A 20,080-nucleotide genomic window follows, 5' to 3' on the forward strand; every position below is an offset into this window, starting at 1 on the left:
TGCTATGTGATGCTGTCCAAACCACTTAACCTTTCATTGCCTCAGGCAACTATGACTAAGTTAACAGGCAAGTTGCCTGGGTGGCAGTGTATGTGGAGAAAAGGAAAAGAGGGAGGGAGGGAAAGAGAGAAGAGTGACTTACTAAGTGCCAAACACAATACTAAGATAAGAGCTGGGGATGTAAATACAAAAGTGAGACTGCCCTCAAGGAGTTTACATTCTAATGGGGGAAATAACACCTATAGGGGAATGGTGGCTAGGAAGCAGAATCCGATCCTCAGAGTGACCAACTGACATAGGACCCTTCTCCAGTACCATGGTATCAATTTAATTACCAAATTCAAAACAGGAGTTTGAAAGACTGGGTAGGGAGTAGGGTGGGAAAAGAGTGTTAGAAGAAGAGCCAGGTATATGACAAGAAAGTCAGGGTGATGTGACAGGGTGGGATAGGGTGCCTGGTCTGAAATTGGCTAGATATAGTGAGTAAATTGAATTTGCCTTTATGCACTCACAAATCAAGATAGCTCTAGACAGAAGTCCAAAACTGAGTGGATTAGGCTTCTCAATTAATCTGGGATTATTCTTTGGTCAGTCTAGACTTGAGGTACTGTTCTGGGTGAGGAAAAACTGGGCAAATGGCAAAATGGCCAGGGTAAACACCTGGATGGAATGTGAAGATGGTGAGTTCTCAGTTTTACCTGCTGGTTAAGGGTGGGGTCCAAAGGCCTGGCTAGTTTTAGAAGGTTTGCTGCATGTTTGAAGTATTCACCCTTCAATCCTTAGATAAACTATCTCTGCCTCAGGGCATCTAATGATGAGCTCCTCTCGGGGGAGATGATCTATTTTAGGATGTGTGAGTCATTGATCCTGGATGGAGAAGGAAAAGTAGTGGAGCAAATGGTAAGTCTCTGGTCCTGACTGATGGTCAAGCCAAGCAGGCTTAACCTAAATGGTTACAGAGGGAAAATCAAGAAAACTATTACAACAGTCTTGGTGAGAAGAGCTCCTAAGCTACCAATGAACTAGGACAGAAGTAGTACACACAGAAAGAGATGTGCACAAGAGACATTGTGAAGATAGAATATACAGGATTTGGCAATTGATTAGGTGGAAGAGTGAGGGAAAGCAAGAGTCAAAGAAAGTGCCCAGGTTTTGACCCTGGTAGACTTGTAGTATACTGGGACCATTAAAAAATAAGGAAGTTGGTAGAAACTGGTTTTGGGTTGGGGATGGTAGATAAAGAGTAATTTGGGGTATAATGAGTTTGAGATACTGATGGAATATCCACATGGAGTTGTCTAAAAAGCAACTGAAATTGTTACACTGAAATTCATGCTGATTTTATGGTTAGATATGTAGATTTAGGAGTCATCTGCAAGGAAGTTTTACCTAAACCCATGGAAGTACTATAGAGGGAAAAGAGAAGAAGGACTAGGAAATGAGGTTGAAGGATATACATACATAGAAGTTGGGAAGAAAACAAAGAACTAGAAAAGGCAAATGGGAAGGATTGGTTAGATGCAAAGGAAGAGAACTATGAGAAAGCAGTGTCACAGAAGTCAAGGGATTAAAAACTTCCCAGAAACATTTTTTTCTTTACTAGACCTTTGATTTCATTAGTGCAGGGAACTCCCAGTGAAGAATTTCCTCTAATAATCAAAAAGTATTTATGAAGCACCTACTACATGCTAGGCACTAGAGATATAAATGCAAAGAATTAAACATTCCCTGTTCACAGGATACATGCATTCTAATTGGGGAAACAAATATATATAACATAACTATAAAGTGAATAAATACGGATGTATGCAAAGTAAGTAAATACAAGGTAATTTGAAAGGGAAGGCGCTAGCAATTTGGGGACATCAAGAGAGGTTTCATTCTGCAAATAGTAGTTAAGCTGCATCTTAAAAGAACAGACTCTATGAGGTGAGGAGGGTATGTTCCAGGAATGGTGGAATGCTAAAGCAAAGACAAGGGGATGGGAGATGTAACATCATGTGTAAGGAATGGAAAAGCAGTCAGTGTGTCTGGATTGCAGTGGCAGAAGGGATAATGTCCAGTGAGTCTGGATAGGTTGGTGCTAGGTTATAAATGGCTTTAAGGGCTAAACAGAATTTATATTTTATCCTATAGGCACTAGGAAACATTGGGAACTAACTGATGTGGGGAATCACTTGGTAAGATCTGCAACTAAAAAAAATTATTTTGGCAACAGTGTATAGAAAGGACTGAAGCAGTGAGAGACTTAAGGCAGGGAAACCAGCCAGAAGACTTGTAATAACTGAAGCTTGAGGTGATGAAGGCCTAAACTAAGGTCAAGCCTGTGTAAGCAGAGAGAAGGGGTCAGATTAAGCCCAAAATGGCAAGGTAGGGCAGCTCAATGGGATGAGTGAGGAGTTAAGGACAATATAGATTGTTCCAAAAGTCTTAGTGTAGTTGTAAGCTGTTCAAGTTTACCGATGCGGAGTGGCACCTTCTTTGCAATGCATGGTCTTGGAATGTTGCACGGGGCCACTGAGAGGTTAAATGTCCTGCTCAGAATCACACAGCTAGCGTGTCAGAAGCAGGACTTAAATCCAATTCTTCCCTGAGTCTGGGGAAGATTTTCTATTTACTATGCAATGCTGCTTCTTATATAATAAATTACATTTCTAAAAAGATTTCATTACTTAGACTTCACAAATTCAGGTTGGCTTTCCCCTAGTAGGACTCAATTATTCAGATCTCACTTTATTTGCACTCTTATAAAGGATTTATGATTATATAGTAGAACCAACAATGACGGTACAGTGAAAAGATGGTGGAGTCAGAGGAAGCAGTAGAATCCAATTCACTCACACAACTATTCCAGCAGAGACAGAGGAAAAGCACCTGACCAAGTGGTGATTGGAGAATTAAAAGAAAAGCTACAGTGGGTTCCTTTTTCCAGCCCACATGGGCACAGTGAGACAACCAGAGGACTATGGGCGCTGGGGAGGGGGGCAGGGTCAAGGTAAGAAGGCCCTCAGAGAAGCTATCCAGTCTCAAACTAAGGCTGGGGCCTGTAGCTGCATATCCATCTTGGGGAAAACAGACCAGGGGTACTACTGTTGTGTTACTCTGACCCTATCTGGGGCTGTGGGTTCAGTACTTCAGACCCTGGCAGGGGCTGGGCTCTGCATTTGTATGTATGTATGTGTGTATCTATCTATCTATCTATCTATCTATCTATCTATCTATCTTTGCAAGGCAATCAGGGTTAAGGGACTTGCCTAGGGTCACACTGCTATTAAGTGTCAAGTGTCTGAGGCCGGATTTGAACTCAGATCCTCCTTACTCCAGGGATGCAGTTGTATTTCTAGCCCAAGCTACTTGGACCAGGGTCAAGCTTGTAGATTAGTTGCTCTGAACCTACAAAGCCTCCCAGAATACTGACAGCAGCTAGGGCCAAAAGCATTCCACCTGAGCTCTGACCAGGAGGGGCAAGACTTCAGCAATGTCACTCAGACCCAGAACCAGAAATGGGAGTCTATAAAGCTTAGACTGGGATTGTATCAATTAAATTGCACCCCAGATCAGAGTACTTAGACTGATGAGAGTTTAGGATTCAACATCCTGTTCTGACCATGAGGTCCTTGAAGAACACAGCACTTAATTCATGGAGGATCAATACACATAGGCAAGGCCTTCGACCAAACAATGACCCACTGTGGCCCTTTAGAAGCATAAAGAGGCTGCCCTACTTATCTCCCCAGCTTCCTTTAAATTCCCACTAAAATCCCATCTTTTACTAGAAACCTTCCCCAACCCCTCAAAATTTTAGTGCTTTCCCTCTCTTGATTATCTTTTATTTATCCTATATATAGCTTGCTTGGTAGGGATTTATTTGTGTATTGTCTCCCTAATTAGACTATAAGTGCAGGGACTTTTGCCTCTTTTTGTATCCCCAATGCTTAGCACCGCCTTGGCACACAGCAGGCATTTAGTAAATGCTTATTGATTGATTGATTGATTGCCTCTGATCCTAAGGCCCAATTCAAGAAGTATGACTTGGAAAATGAATAATCAAAGAAAATACCAACAACAAAGAAATATTAAGGACCAAAAACACAAAGCTAGTAGATGAGAATAACTCTGAAACACAACCAAAACCTCAGCAAAAAAAAAAAGGGGGGGGGAGAGAAAGAAAAAAGAAAAGAAAGTAAAAGAAGAGAAAAGAAAAAAAGTACAGCTTAGACATAAGGTTTGGTAGAATTTCTAAAAGAAGTGAAGCAAGAGTTTAAAATGATACTGTAAATAAAATAAGATCTAGAGGAAAGAATTAGAAAAGGGAGCTCTAGAGGAAAGACTTAGAAAACAGACATGCAAAACTTTACTCAAAGAAAAGACTACTTAAAAATCAGAATGGAACAAATAAAAACAGGTGACTCTGTGAGACAATAAAAAAGCTAGAACAAAATCAAAAGATTAAAAAAAGGCAGAAAATGTAAAATATCTCATATCAAAACAAGTGAACTGCAAGGGATGTTAAAGAGGAAAAAAAAAATCTAAGAATAACCAGACTATCTGAAAATCATAACCAAAAAAGCACCTGACTACCATATTTCAAGAAATCAGGAATGAAAATAATGCTCGGACCTATTAGAACCACAGCATAAAGTAAAAAGAAATCTACCTGTTACTTCCTAAAAGAAATCCCCAAATAAAAACTCTCAAGAATAACAGTCAAAATCTAAAATTTCCAGGTCAAAGATAAAGCACTACAAGCCACATAGGACAGCACTTAGTAGATATCCCTATAAAGGAGAAGAGAGTTCGGGAACACGATAAAAGCCCACAACCATGAATAACATACCTAGAAAAAAATAAGTATAGTTCTATACTAGAAAAAAAAGTGGACCTTCTCTACTATTTCATTAGTAGAGAAGAGGGGAGGAATGTAATAGCAATGGAAGCAGATTGCCTCAAGTATGAATCACTAGTGCTAAGCACAGAAAATGAAAAGATTAACAAAAGTGAATGCAAAAAACCATGGAATTTATAAATAAAACTAGGAGCTAGCGTTTTGGGGGGCAAAAATGTATTAAATAAATAAATCATTACTTAGTCTGATTTTAAAAGAGTAGGAGAAAAACAAAACTTCTAGTATCAAAAACAAAAAAGGAGAATTCAAAACGAAGAAAACATAAGGGAAATTACAGAAACTATTTTGCCCAATTATGACACTAAAACTAATAATTTAAATGAAAAGGTTTAATGTTTATACAAACATAAAATACTCAGATTATCAGCACAAGAAATGGAGAATTCAAATAGCTCATCCCCCCCCCCAAAAAAAGGAATAAGCCATAAATGTATTCCCACAGGAGAAAAAAAAACCACAAAATGGATTTATAAGCTAATTCTACCAAATATACAAAGAACAACAAATTCCAATATTATATAAACTCTTTGCAAAAGTAGGAAAGGAAGAGATCCTGTCACATTCCTTTTATGATACAAATATGGTTATGAAACATAAATCAGTGACAGACAAAAGAGAAAGCAAGCTATCACTAATGAATATTGATTAAAATTGTTAAGTAAAATTTTAGCATGAATATATAGCAGCATATCAAAAAGCTTATTTTTACTACAACCAGGTTGGATTTATCCCAGGAGTATAACATAGATTAAATACTAGAACTATAAACATAATAGATCATATTAATAATTTAAAAATTGCATAATATCAAAGGAAATAGAAAAGGTTTTTTGATACATAATACTAATTTCTGATAAAAACATTAAAAAGCTTAGTAACAAAGGAACCATTACTATTCTTTAATATGGCAAATAATACATATTTAAAACCAGGAGCTAGCATTATGTGTAATGAATGGGGAGAAACTAGAAGTCTTCACAGTAGCACTATTATCTGATAAAATTCTAGAAATGCTAGTTACAGTAAAAAGAAAAAAACTGATAGATTAAGTATAGGCAAAGAGAAAACAAAATCATCACTTTTTGAAGATAATATGATGGTTTGCTTAAAGAATCCTAGAGAGTCAACTAAAACTTAACTGAAACAATAATTTTAGCAAAGAAGCAGATATAGCAAAAAAAAAAAAATCATGAAAATCATCAGCCTTTCTGGGTATTACCAATAAAATCAAGCAATAAGAGATTAAAAAAAAAAGAAATTCACTTCAAAATAATTACAGAATGTATAAAATATCTGAGAGGCTACATACCAAGTCACACACATGAAATAGAGGAATACAACTACAAAACATTCCTTACAGAACTAAAGACAGAAACCTGAATAATCGGAGAGATGTTAATTGCTGCTGGTTGAACTAGGCCAAATCAACATATAAACGTGACAATACTATACAAGTTAATTTACTTTTTCAGTGTTGTAGAAATCAGATTATCAAAGTATTATATTACTGATCTGGAGAACAAAAAGTCAAGAACTGATCCACAAGCAAACATTTCCTTAAGGATCCAAGGAGGGGACTGAAGAATTTAATAGATTAATAATGAATAGATTAATAAGATTTTATTAGCAATTACTACTTATTTGTGAATAAGTTAGAATACACATATATCTTTCAATTTAAGTGGATAGGTTCCTCCTTTCCTTAGCTCCCTGAAGTAAGTTTCTCTTTCCAGCAGCTACCACAGGTATCATAAAAGCAGCATTCCTAAGCACAAATGTCTGGCTACAACACCACAAGATTTCTAAGGCAATCTCACTTTCAAAAGCAGGATGACAGATGTAGATCCTAATCCAATAGAATACTGAATTTAATAACTGTCACACTCTAGAAATACCCTGTTATGTCCCTGACATGCCCACACTTCAAAAGTTGGCAACAGTCCCAAAATACACTCAATTTGCTTCAGTAGGTACGTAGTCTAAGCACAAGTCAAGTGACCTGCCTTGTCCAACTGAATTATGTTTAAAATAAGTTCCTCAAGATTTCTGTTACTTGTAATTCCCCTTTCTCTATTATAAAAATGAGCTGTGAAAATCTGTCATTTGTCTGACTATTGGGGAGGCAGAGGACCTGATTTGGTGTCAACTGCTAGCCTTGCAAATAAATCATTATACCTGGAAGTTTTTGTCTCAGACTTTTCTATTTTAGGTAATAAATCAATCAAATCAATAGGAAAATATTTTTTAAAAGTAGATATGAAAAAGGCCTAACAGTTCTGCATCTCAAACCATGCTACAAAGCAGTAGGCACTAGAACAAGTTGACACTTACTAAGGAATAGATTAGTCAATCAGTGGAAATGAATAGGTATACAACATACAAAAATAAACAAATATAGGACCACTGTGTTCAATTAAACCAAAAACCCTGACTTCTGGGGCAAGGACTCACTAAAAATAATTCTGTAGAAAACTGCAAAGCAGACCAATATCTCATACCATATACCAAGATAAATTACAAATAGATACACGGAGGGAGAGAGAGACAAAAGATCCCATCATAAGTATGTTAGAGGAGCAATGAAGGAAATACTTATTGTAAATATAGATAGGGGAAGAGCTCAGGACCAAGCAGATATAGGGTAGAGCACAGAAAAAAAAAAGCAGACAACTTTGATTATGTAAGACTTAAAACATTTTCACACAAGCAGAACGTAGTTAAAATTAGAGAGGAAATAGTTAACTGGGAAAAATTTTTGCAGGAATTTTTTCTCATAAAGATCTGATATCCAAGATATAAACAGCTCATTCAAATACATAAGGACAACCAACATTCAAGGCAAATGAACAGGCAGATCTCAAAGGAAGAAATACAAGCTATCAATAACCACAATGAAAAAACACTCTATCACTAATAGTGAAGTGCAAATTTAATACAACTTTAGAACTTGGGAGAGTCGTGGTAATTGAGTGGACCACACTGACTCCATCTTGTGATTCAATTCTGAATCTAGCTCAGTTCCCTTTCTGTTCCATTATGGGTCCAGTCAAATTTGTGCCTTGTAAGAAAACTTTATTCATTTATGGGAATTGTGAGAAAACTTTATTGCACTGTTTGAACCTAGCTCCATTTGGCTGGGAAGCTGGACCACCTCTACCTGTTGCTTAGAGACTCTTAATTACGGACCTAGGTTATGCTGACCAGAAATCCAGTCAGATCCAAAGATTGGTGCAAGGACTTTTCTCCCAATTATACATCTCAAGCAACCCATATATCTTATCTGAAGACTGGCCATCTACTGTTCAATCAGTTACTGTTTCCTTGTTCATTTGACTGAATACAGATACTTGGTGGTGGGAGAAGTGACACCTCTCTTTTTATTTCAGGGAATTGCGCCTGTTGACTTTCTCCCTCTCAACTTGGAAAGTCCCTAATCTTTCCTCCAATTAGAAATCAGATTACCTAATCTTGTATCCCGGTTTATATCTTGCTAATTGTTTTCTTTTAATGCATAAAAATTTGTCTATGCCTGTATTTGGGGTTCAGTGCCAAGCTGAGGAGGCAAGGTCCTGCTTTGTTATGCAACTGGTATGCATTGCTTAATAAATGGATATGCTCAGAAGGTCAAACCTCTGTTTCCTCAGTTATTTCAGATTCTACCTATCTCAATTCTATTGCATACCCCTCAAATTGGCAAAAATTACCAAAAACACAAAAAAGAAAATGATAAATGTTGCAAAGGCTATAAAAAAGATGCATACTAATTTACTGTTAGTGGAGGTATAAATTGGTCTAGACATCTGGAAAGCAATTTGGAACTATGTCAAAAGTCCCTAAACTGAGAATACTCTTTAACTCAAGGACATAATTATTAATCCTCAAAGAGATCAAAAAAGAGTAAAAGTAGATGTATAAACAAACAAAAAAAAAGAGAAAACGAATAGCATCTCTTTTTGTAGGGGCAAAGAACTAGAGTCTGATGGGAGTTTCTATCAATTGGGGAATGACTGAACATTTAAATGATGGCATGTAATATAATGGAACATTACTATGCTGTAAGAAATGATAGAAAGGATGACTTCAGCGAAACCTGGGAAGATTTGTATCAACTGACTCAGTGAAGTGAGCAGAATCCCAAGAATAACTGCCATAGTAAAAACAACCTAAACTAACTAATCAATGGAATGACCAGCCACAATTCCAGAGGGCCATCAGTAAATCAAGCTACCCATCTCCTGATGGCAAAGTGATAAAGTCAAGATGCAAAATGAGATATTTTCAGACATGGTTCACATTGGGATTTATTTTGCCTGGTTATGCATATTTACTACAAGGGATTTATTTTTATTTCTTTCAAAAAATTTTTTTTGGGGAGCAAGGAAGTTTTATAGGAAAGGGAGAGTAGCAACAGAGTTGCCAAAATGATACCAAAGAAAAACTTGGAGAAATGAGTCATTGAAGCATTTTCAAAAATGTACAGAAGTCAGTAAGAATGCAGACAAAAAAGTAGGAAAAGTATAAAAATAACATACAGAATCTGTTGTATATTGGGAGAAGTAAGCTATATGTTGTGTAGTTTCACATTAACATATGCAAATCTTTTTTTCTATTCTACTCTGATTATGGAAATGCTTGTCTTATTTAGTGTTTGTTAGGTTCAGAATAAAAAAAAATAAACAGCAGCATCCCAGGATATAACAGGGAAAAAAAAAGTTTACAATCTTCAAGAAAAAAAAAATTATAGTCACACTGTGTACAAAATATAGACTAGAAATGCTTCCACATTTCTCATAGTCACATTCTTTCGTGTAACCATTATAAGGTTCTAATAATTACAGAACCATAGTTTTAGAGCTTTAGTTCTCTACCTTCTCACACCTGTTTTACATATGAAGAAATGAAGGCCTTATAAGGATTAAGAGAGTTGAACAATTAAAATTTTTTTTTTATTTTACGCAATTGGGGTCAAGTGACTTCCCCGGGGTCACACAGATAGTAAGTGTCAAGTGTTTGCTCTGAGGCCACATTTGAACTCAGGTCCTCCTGACTTCAGGGCTGGTGCTCTATCCACTGCACCATCGAGCTGCCCCAAATTGACCAAATTTATAGAATGAATGGTAGTTGGTGGTAGAACCAGACCTGGAATCAAAGTTTCCTATTCCCACCTGGGTTCTTTCATTCCATGTTGCTTACCTCCCCTCCCCTCTTCCAAAGATCTGAAATTTCACTGGAGTAAGTCTTTCCTTCTCTGACACAGGGAACAATCAGTAGATATCTAGACTCAGAAGACATGGAGGGAACTGCAGCTCTGCCACATGCTAGCACAATGCTTAGCACAAAGTCAGCTTTTTATAAATAAATGTTTCTTCATTTGATCCTTCATAATACTTGCATGACCTTGGGCAAGTCACTTACGCCCTGTGAACCTCAATTTTCACATCTGTAAAATCAGAAGGCTGGACTGTGTTACTTCTAACATCCCTTTAACTCTAAAGTTATGATTCTATTATCCTAAGATATCTCTTTCTCATTTTAGTAGATTATTTTAAGAGTTAACCATGGTCAAAAAGTATTAATCACCTGGTGGCTCATTTTATTATGAGGAATCTTTTAGAACTTATCTAGGCTGAGCAAGAGACACACAAGTTCTTTGCCAAGCCTGCAGGTGACCCCATTCTGGCTTAGGAAGATCAGGTGGATTTGGGGCCCACTGACACAGCTTTCAAGAACTCAGGGTCATTGCCATATCAGGAGGATGCACTGGAAAAGGCCTGTAGGACAGGCTGCCTCTTTCTCTGAATAAAACATGAGAGATAGCTCACTCAAGAAAAAAATGATTTTTTAAGGACGTAAACACCAAAAACTTCATGTAATTCAAAACATCCTTTCACCACAAGTTCAGAATTCAGACCTCCATCAGATGCTGTTATTACAAATTTCAATCTTTCAAGAAACCATTCTATAGAAGGGACAAGGTTCAAAAGCTGACATGCCAACATAATTGCTCTGCATTTCAAACCAAATTAAAATATTGGTCTAAGTTGTTTCACTTGAGAGTATGTAACTGGGCATATGCCCGAATCAAAAAAAGTATTTACAAACCAATGCAGCTCTCTCACAAACATATAAATAAAGGAGAAGTTGTAAAATGCTAGGGAGAGGACTAGGACTGCCTTCAGGACCTTTAGCAAGGTTTCAGTCTGTCCATAAGCATATATTAAGTGCTTATCATACGCCAGGCACAATGCAAAGCTATGAGGATATAAAGAGATGCAAAAACACAAGTTCACATTGTAATGGTGGAGACAACATATAAATAACTAGGTACAGATACGTGGAAGATAATCTCAGAAGGAAGGCACCAGGGATGAAAGGGGATGAAGGAGAGAGCAGAAACTGAGAAAGACCAACTGAATGAAGTGGAATTTGAACTAAGTTTTGAAGGAAGCCAGGGGAGTTAAGAGACCTTGGTGAGAGGGCAGAGTATACTAGGTTACTCCAGTGCAAGGTCAAGAGATGGAATGTCATGTTCAAGGAACAGGAAGTAGGCCAGTGAAGCTGTATTTTAGTGTGTACAGAAAGGAGCAAATTATATTATTAACTGTCATATTATTATTAATAATCATCATCACTGGCATTTATGTAAAGCTTACCATGTACCAAGCTCTATGCTAATCACTTTACAAACATCATCTCATTGGAGCCTTAAAACAATCCTGGGAAGTAGGTGCTATTATTATTATTATTCTCATTTAACAACTGAGGAAACTGAGGCAAATAAGTGACTTGCCCAACGTGACACAGATAGCAAGTATCTGAGGCTAGATTTGAACTCAGGGCGTCCTGACTCTGGCCTAGCACTCTAGTCATTGAACCATCTAGCTGTCCCTTAAGGTAAGGAGCCAGGTTGAAAAAGACTTTAAATGTCAAACAGTGGACTTCATATTTGATTGAGGAGTTAACAGGAAACCACTGACTTTACTGAGTGTGTGTGGGGTCAGGGTGAGGGTAGGAAATGACAAAATCAGACTTAAGTTTTAGGAAAACAAGTTGGGCAACTACATGGATAAGGGATTACAGTAGGGAAAGGCAATGCTAGATCACTTAGAAAGCCACTGCAGTAATACAGAGTTGATGAGGGCTTGTATTGGGTGAAGATAGAAGGGTACAAGTGGCAGCTTTTTGAGTGGAGAGAAAAGAACAAGTATGCAAGAAGGTTTATCTATCATTCATTCATTCATTCATTCAACAAATATTTATTATCTTCCATGTGCTCAGCCTAATGTAAGCTTCTTGTGGGCAGGAACCATCTTATGTTTGTCTGTACATTTCTAGCACCGAGCACAGTGCCAAGCACATAGTAAGCATTTAATGAACGCTTGTTGCTTGACTGACTGATTACAAGGCACTACAAGGGATCTAGGGGATATGTAAAAAATAAGAAGATAGTATCCTTGTCCTCAAGTACCTTATACTCTAGGCACTGTGTTAAACACTGGGGATACAAAGAAAGGCAAAACAACCCTTGCCCTCTAAGAGCTTACAATTTATTGGTGGAGACAACATGCAAATAACTATGTAAAAAAAAGACATATAGATATTAAATTGGAAATAATGTCAGGAGGAAGGCACTATCATTAAGAAGGACCATGAAAGGCTTTTGACAGAAGGTGGGATTTTAGCTCAGAATTGAAGAAAGCCAGAGAAGCTTGGAGCTGGAGCAGAGGAAAGACAGAATTCCAAACATGGGGGGGAATTAGCCAGTAAAAATACACAACAAAAATATCCTTTCAGCCACACTGTTTTTGTTGCTATTCCTGACACACGAAATTCTATCATTCTTCTTTATAACTTTGTACAAGCTATTCCTTGTCCCTGAAATGCATTCCTACCTCATTTCTGCTTCTTCGTATCATTAGCTTCCTTCAAAGCCTAGCTCAAATGCTCTTTCCTATATATGAGACTTTTCCTGACTTCACCCAGTTTCTAGTTTCTTCCCCACCAAAGTATTACCTCATATTTATTTTGTATATACTGTACTTACATGTGTACATGTCTCCCCCTATAGAGTATAAGATTCTTGAGGTCAGGAATTAATTTTTTTTTCTTTGCCTCCACAATGCCTATTACAATGGCTGATACATAACAGGCACTTAATAAAGGCTTATTGACTTGAACTGTTGAATTTCTGCCACCAAGCCTAGCTTCCTACCCTGTCCTCCACTGTCCTTGTATATGTGCTTATAGGAGAAAGAATACGTTCATTCCATGTTGTCATTTGCACTTATTCATAGTTTTTATAGAAACTTACAATTCTCAAAGGTTCATCATACACTAATATTATACATAATTTTTGAGTTGAAATTATATCCAAATTCAAGCAGTAGGGAAAAGGATTAAACAGTAAAGTTTGGATAAATAGTGAGGGCAGCTGTCCTGGATACTAGCTTGTCAGGATGGTAACAGGGTTCTTGACACTACTTCCTTCAATTTTCCCATGATGTACAACTGGACCTCCATTACAAGAACACTAATAAGGATAACTCTCCTCTGAAAGTCATGCAATTCCTGCAATCCTTCTCTTGTTAGGAAAACAGCTGTTGCCACATTAGAATTCTGAGCACTGGAGATTCTGTCTTACGCTTGAGATGTACACACCAAAGATTGACCAAGCATGGGCTGACAGAGACAGAACTATGCTTTACGATTGAAGATTGATGACATCAATTTTGAAGCTTTTCTTGCCTTCATCTACTGGGTTGTAGATGCCAATGATTTTTCCACTATGCCTTGTGTTTCAAAGTATATCCTGCCACAGTTATCACTGTCATCATTTTATATATCCCACAGAAAATGAGTCATTTCATGATAAAGCAGCATCTGTGGACATGTGACCTACCAAAAGCCGTATTCCACTTGCTAGGAGTGGTTACAGAATGCAAATAGAAAAGACTGCATGAAGAAAGTAAACAAGCAAAAGATTTATAATCCAATTTTATGTTATTTTAGCTACCACTTTTTAAAAAAGAAACAGATATGTACTGTATTTTTTTTTAAAGTCTCGTACATACTAAAGATAATCAGTGTGCATAGGGTTAATTTCCATTTCTCAGTCAACCTACCTTCCACCCAAGAGGTTTCAATGGTAGTGAAACATATGACATAAGCATTTTCTACTTGCATAATAAATTGCTACTTTACCTGACTACGTTCAACAGTTTGTTAAATATTTCATTAGGTCAAAATAATGAAAAGTGTAATTTCAAGGACATGTGGATTCCAATTGACTTTTTAGAGTTAATAATTCTTGTTTGCGCAGTGGGTTTCTAAACAAAAAAGAACAAGATTCATGACATAAAAAAAAAAAAGGACGCCATTGGTGCTCACTTACCTGCCATGTCTATGGCGAATGGCCTATCAGCTCTCCAGCCCGTATACCAGCCCACGACTTTGCCGTTTTCCACCAAAGGGCGTTCATAGCGCCGCCCACCAACAAGACCCACTGGCCAGACAGAGACCTTTCGTGTTGTACGCATCTATGAGAAGGAAAAAACAGCTCTGATGTAAATATTTTAGGAAATTAATTTGAGAAGGGGAGGGTCGAAGTAGTCTTTTGCTTCCATTCTTAGAGACCAAATCTGGATCTTTCCAAGGGTGGAAAGATCTCTGACCCATCTGCTACTTTCTGGGTTGCTATATTAACGTAAAATTATTTATAGGCTTTGTGCTAACAACTGTGTACAAATTCAATTACATATTTGTTTGAAGACTCTGGTCCTGAAAGTAGTAAAGCTGAGCATCAATGTTTTTTTTAAAATCACTAATAAATGTCAGACTCTCCATTTTCTGGCTTCATTTTAAATAATACAACTTTTCATTCAATTTCCCCACGTCACTCCTCACCCCACTGCCCCCCTTTTTAGAATTTCATATCTACCTGGAGAGAGGGAGTGTGGCATGAAAGATAGAAATCTGCCCTTGGAGTCAGCAAGCTCTGGGTTAAAGCCTAGCCTTGGACTGGGACTGGCTATGTAACCCTGGGCAATTCACTTAACCTTCGTACCCCCAGGCACTTCTATGACTTTAAATTGCATTAAAATGCAGAGAATCATACATTTTTGAGCAGCTCAAAGTGGGATTTTTCTGATTTGGGTTGTTCAATGGGGGATAGAGAGATTGAACAGGAGACAGAGACTATAAATACATACAAAAATAAATAAATTTATATTATTTTTTTAAAGACTATAAGTTGCAGAAAAGTGACATCTGCACTGTTAAAATTCATTGGGAATTCCCTTTACCAATGAAATCATAGGTCCTGTTAAAAAAAAAAATTACCTAAACGCTAACACTTTACTTGGTGCAACTAAAATTTCCCTTTTTTTTATGGTAATGCAGATTCACAAGTGTCTTAGTCTGGGTCTAAACAATGATGAGGATATATAGTTTACTTCCTGATCCAAAAGGGCACTAAGGACCCCAAGGTTTGAATCACAGAATCTCAGAGTTGAAGGCATCTGAGAAGCCACCTAGTTGGGCCTATACCTGAGGGGAATCTGTTCTATTAAAATCCTGGCAAGTGGTTTTCCAATCTCCACTTTTAGCCCTCTAGTAATATATGATATTAGACTCACAGAGATGCAACATTTTAGATATTTAAATGACTTATTTAAATGAATTAAATGATATTTAAATGAATCTCTAAGTTAGAAGGGACACCAAAAATAATCTACTCTCACTTGTATCAGAACAGAAATCCCCTATACATAATTTCTGACAAGTGGTCAAGGTCTCCAAATCCCTGTTACCCTCTGGGTTTATGCCTTGTTAATAACATCAGGGCCAGAAGGTTAGGGGGCAGTAACAACAGGAAGGGCTAACCTAGCCTGTTGTAATATAGAGAAAAATCTCATTGAATAAAAACTCATTGACTCTCCTATTAATTGGTATTTCTGTTGCTAATCTGTCAAGAGAAATCAATTACAAGAAAGGATGTTGATATTAGACACTGGTTTTTGTTAAAAAAAAAAAAAAAAGTCCTGAGTACTAATATATCAGGCAGGTAGCAGAACAGACACCTAAGTGACATAGTGAATAAAAACACTGAGCTTGGAATCAGGAAGACTCATGTTCATGATTCAAATCTGGCCTCAGACACTTACTAGCCATGAGACCCTGGGCAAGTCACTTAACCCTGTTTGCCTCAGTTTCCTCATCTGTAAAATGAGCTGGAGAGGGAAATGACAAACCACTCCCATATCTTTGCCAAGAAAACCCCAAATGGGGTCACGAAGAGTCAGATACAACTGAAATGACTGAACAACAGGTGAGAGACTGGATAAAGTATGAGACCTGGAGTTAGGCAGACTTACTAGTTGTGTGACTCCACGCAAATCACTTAACCTTTCTATCTCATTTTCTTCACCTGTAAAACAAAGCTAATAACAGCATCTACCTTACAGTGTGGTCGTGAGATAACATATGTAAAACACTTTGCAAACCTTAAAGCTTTATATAGATATTATTATTGTTATTACTATGACTTGAGCTTAGTAGACAATTCTAGCTGTAAGACCCTGGGCAAGTCACTTGACCTCTGTCTGCTTCATTTTCCTCAACTGTAAAATAGGGATAATAAAAGCACCTATCTTTTAGGGTTGTTGTAATTATCAAATGAGAGCATATTTGTAAAAGGTTTAAAATGGTGCCTGGAACATAACATAAATGCTAGTTATAACAATATTATCATCATTATTAGTGATTTGGCCCATTTTCCTACAACTTCTGCATCTGCAAAACTGTGTAACAAGTAGACTTCTTCCTTTCCTATTGATCCTCCTCACACATTCTTTGCTACAGCCTGACTGGCCTACTTCAGTCTTCCCAGACACAACACTGTCTCCTGTGCTTCCCTGCCTTTGTGAAGGATGTCTTCCCTCATCCCCACTCCCCTTTCCCTGAACCCCTCCTCAGCACAATGCCTCTTAAATGCTTCTTAAATTGAACTGCATTCAATTGGTCTCACTAAAGCAAGGCTGTAGGCATTACTGAAAGTTTTTAAAGACTTTTTGGGAGGTATTAAGAAGTCACAGAGAAATAAAAAACAGAAAAGCATCAACAAAACATTAAAAAAAAACAAACAAGAAAGTTATACCAAGGCTGTTCTAAAATGGTTAACCCTCAACCACCAACACCCCATTTCTCAACCATTCAGAGGAATGGCAGTTTTACTTAGTGAATTCTCCCTTCTCTGAACACACAGCACTTAGTGTCTCTTGTGACAATTGCTGTGTACTACTTCTTGTATTGTTATCTGAAACAGTGTAACTCTTGTATCGCTGCTTAACCTCTCCTGTATTTATGCCTTCTATTTCCAAGACACATGAATGCCTAGGAAAAACAAAACAAAAATTAGTTTTCCATAGAGTGTGTGTGTCTGTGTGTCTGTGTGTGTGTGTGTGTGTGTGTGTGTGTGTGTGTGTCTGTCTGTCTGTCTGTGTCTGTGTTGGGGGGAGGGCAAGTCTCTCACAGCTCTAAATATAACATTAGAATCTTATGAACAAAGTAATTCAAATTTATTGCATTTTTATTTAATGTCATCCCAGACTAACAAAGTGACTTTGGATCTGTAAAAGATACTTAAAAAAAAAAAACAAGGATTACATATACTTCAGTTTCTTCTTAAATTTCCATTTTCCTATTCCCCAAAATGCCCCCCCCACTGGACTTCAAGATTCCAAGAAAACTGCACCTCTCTTCAGTCTTTACAATTAGATTGAAAGCTCTTTGAGGGCAAGCACCAGGTCTTATAATTCTTTGTATCCTCCCAATGTCAGAGAATGATGCTTTGTACCTAGGTGGTGCAATGGAGATAGTACTGGACTTAAGAATCAGGAAGCCCTGAATCCAAATCCAGCTTCGTGACCCTGGGCAAATCACTTAACCTCTGTGCCTCAGTTTTCTCATCTGTAAAATAGGCTGTCATAAAGATAAAATGAGATCACATTTGTAAAGCACTTAAAGCTATTATTTAGAAGGAAAGCAATAACCCAATTAATACTATATTATTAGTAATATAATTTTTAAAATTTTAAACTTAAATACAAAATGAGAAAAGAAAAAAAAATTGCTACGTACACATTAGACCATAGGAGAGGATTCAATATAAGACAATACATTTCCATTTTAAGAAAACCTATATAGCAATAAGTATTTATTAAGTACCTATTATGTGTCAGACAATCATGACAGACACATAAAGAAAAGTGAAACAGCCCCTGCCTTCAAGGAGTTTAAGTTATATTGGGGAGACAACATGCACACACGTAGAAATATGAAAGATAAATGCAAAGTAATTTGGCGAGAGGAGAGGGCCCTGGTGTTTGGAAGGATGAGGAAAGGCTTCATTCTGAAGGTGGGGTTTGAGTGGAATCTTGAAGGAATAGATTCCAGGATTTCAATCTGTACTAACTGATTCTCACATAAGAAGAGAAGCAGGCAGAATACCTCTCAAAACCAATTTTGCCTTAGTCTATCAAGTTAAAGCCAGGCACCCATTAGAAATGGACACCCATTATGTGTTAAGTTGTTTCATACAAGATAGGGTTCAACATATACCTTTCAAAATCTCCTGCAGAAAGTACTATTGCAAGTCTTACACATGTCCTGTTTTACTTTTCTTTAGGATGAAGAGAGTAAGCGGGACTTGGTGTCTGTTAGCTAGAGGTAAACTAGGAGATCAATTTCTTTTTCTGAATATGTTAAAAGAAATCATGATTTGTCACATTACACTTCAAAATTGAAAGAGCTCCAGATGCCCTGAGGGAGAAAATACATTTTTGTTTGTTTTCCATGACTCAATGTTGAATTCCCAATCACATTCATAAGCATGTAACACCGGCCTATGCATCCTCTGTTCTGGAGAGAGCTTGCCAGACGTTTCAAAGGAAAATAGTGCAGCTATTTACAGAACCTCTTCATTTCACCCTTGCGATATATCCTTTGTTCTGTGTCCTTTTCACTCAATCTATGCTCTTTAAGGAATTCCTTGACAGCCACTTTCTCTACAGTGAAGGGGAAAAAATGTAACTCACTGTTACCATTAACTATAAAATGCTTTCACTGAATGAAAATGCTACTAGGCACTTAAAAGTCTAGTTACTCTCTTAATGTGAAGCAGCAGTTACAGGAAAAGTACCACATTTTACACCTTATACAACCTAAATAGCAAAAATGTAAGATTTGGAAATCAAGTTCCAGTCAGAAAGGAGGGGTCTTTTTTTTTTTTTAATAGCCTTTCGGTTCCATTACATTGCTTGCATGCTTGGCCTCCCTTCCCTTTCTACTAAGGCAATAGGGGACACTAGAAAGACTTCTGGATTTGGGATGAGAAGACTTGGATTTAAGTTCCAGTTCTGCTGCTGGAAGGTCATCTGTGTGACCTTGGCCTTGACCTGATAAGGTCACCTGTGTGACCTTGGCCAAGCTGCCTCAGATTCTTCTTAGTGCTGGATTAGATGGCCTCAAAGGTCACTTGCATTTCCAAATCTATGGCCCGTTCATCCAGTATTTCAATTTGATCAAGCAGTTCCTTCTTCCTTTTACATTTTTTCTGCTTCCTCTAGCCCCAAACAAACCTACACACTAGTGTGAAAAGATAAAAAATAACCAACTATAACTCATTGCCAGTATTCATTCCATAGGTTCACTGGCCTGGAAAAGACATAAAGGTTATCTAGTAACAGACGGACACTCCTCCAGGCAAAACATCATTTAGGTCAGCCCAGGGAAGGTGTGAATTTATGCCTATCCTTAAAAATGTCTAGAGAAAGAGGATCCATGACCTTTCTTTTCTCTAGTGTCTGTTGACCCTCACCAACTCTTGCTTCTGTCTTGTGTATCACCCAATCCTTCTTACAATCATTTTAGCTTATGTTGTTCTGGCACCTATTCAACTTTTAGAGCAGAGTGCATCATAGTCTCTTCATTTACTTAAAAGTTTCATAAGACTATGTCTTAAGTAACTGTCAGAATGTGTTTGGGCTGAAAGAGGGGAAAAAATTAAATGATCATCATTATCTTACAAAATTTGCAAACCACTTTAACGTCGTTGTGGGGAAAAGTGGTATCAGGATTTTTTATGAAAAATCTATGACTATCTATGGGGCAGCTAGT

The 20,080-nt window shown here is 37.4% G+C and overlaps 1 protein-coding gene across 1 annotated transcript in view; it reads right to left on the reverse strand.

Annotated features, from left to right (window-relative positions):
• The window catches only part of B3GAT2 (beta-1,3-glucuronyltransferase 2), a 77,793-nt gene that overhangs the window by 23,287 nt on the left and 34,426 nt on the right, over positions 1 to 20,080 (reverse strand). Inside the window, exon 2 of the mRNA XM_027852940.1 lies at positions 14,298 to 14,442. Within this exon, the coding sequence (XP_027708741.1) occupies positions 14,298 to 14,442 (145 nt within the window). The remainder of the gene's footprint in view (positions 1 to 14,297; positions 14,443 to 20,080) is intronic.

The sequence above is a fragment of the Vombatus ursinus genome, unplaced genomic scaffold (assembly GCF_900497805.2).
Source record: "Vombatus ursinus unplaced genomic scaffold, bare-nosed wombat genome assembly UNPS02009835.1, whole genome shotgun sequence".
NCBI lineage: Eukaryota > Metazoa > Chordata > Mammalia > Diprotodontia > Vombatidae > Vombatus > Vombatus ursinus.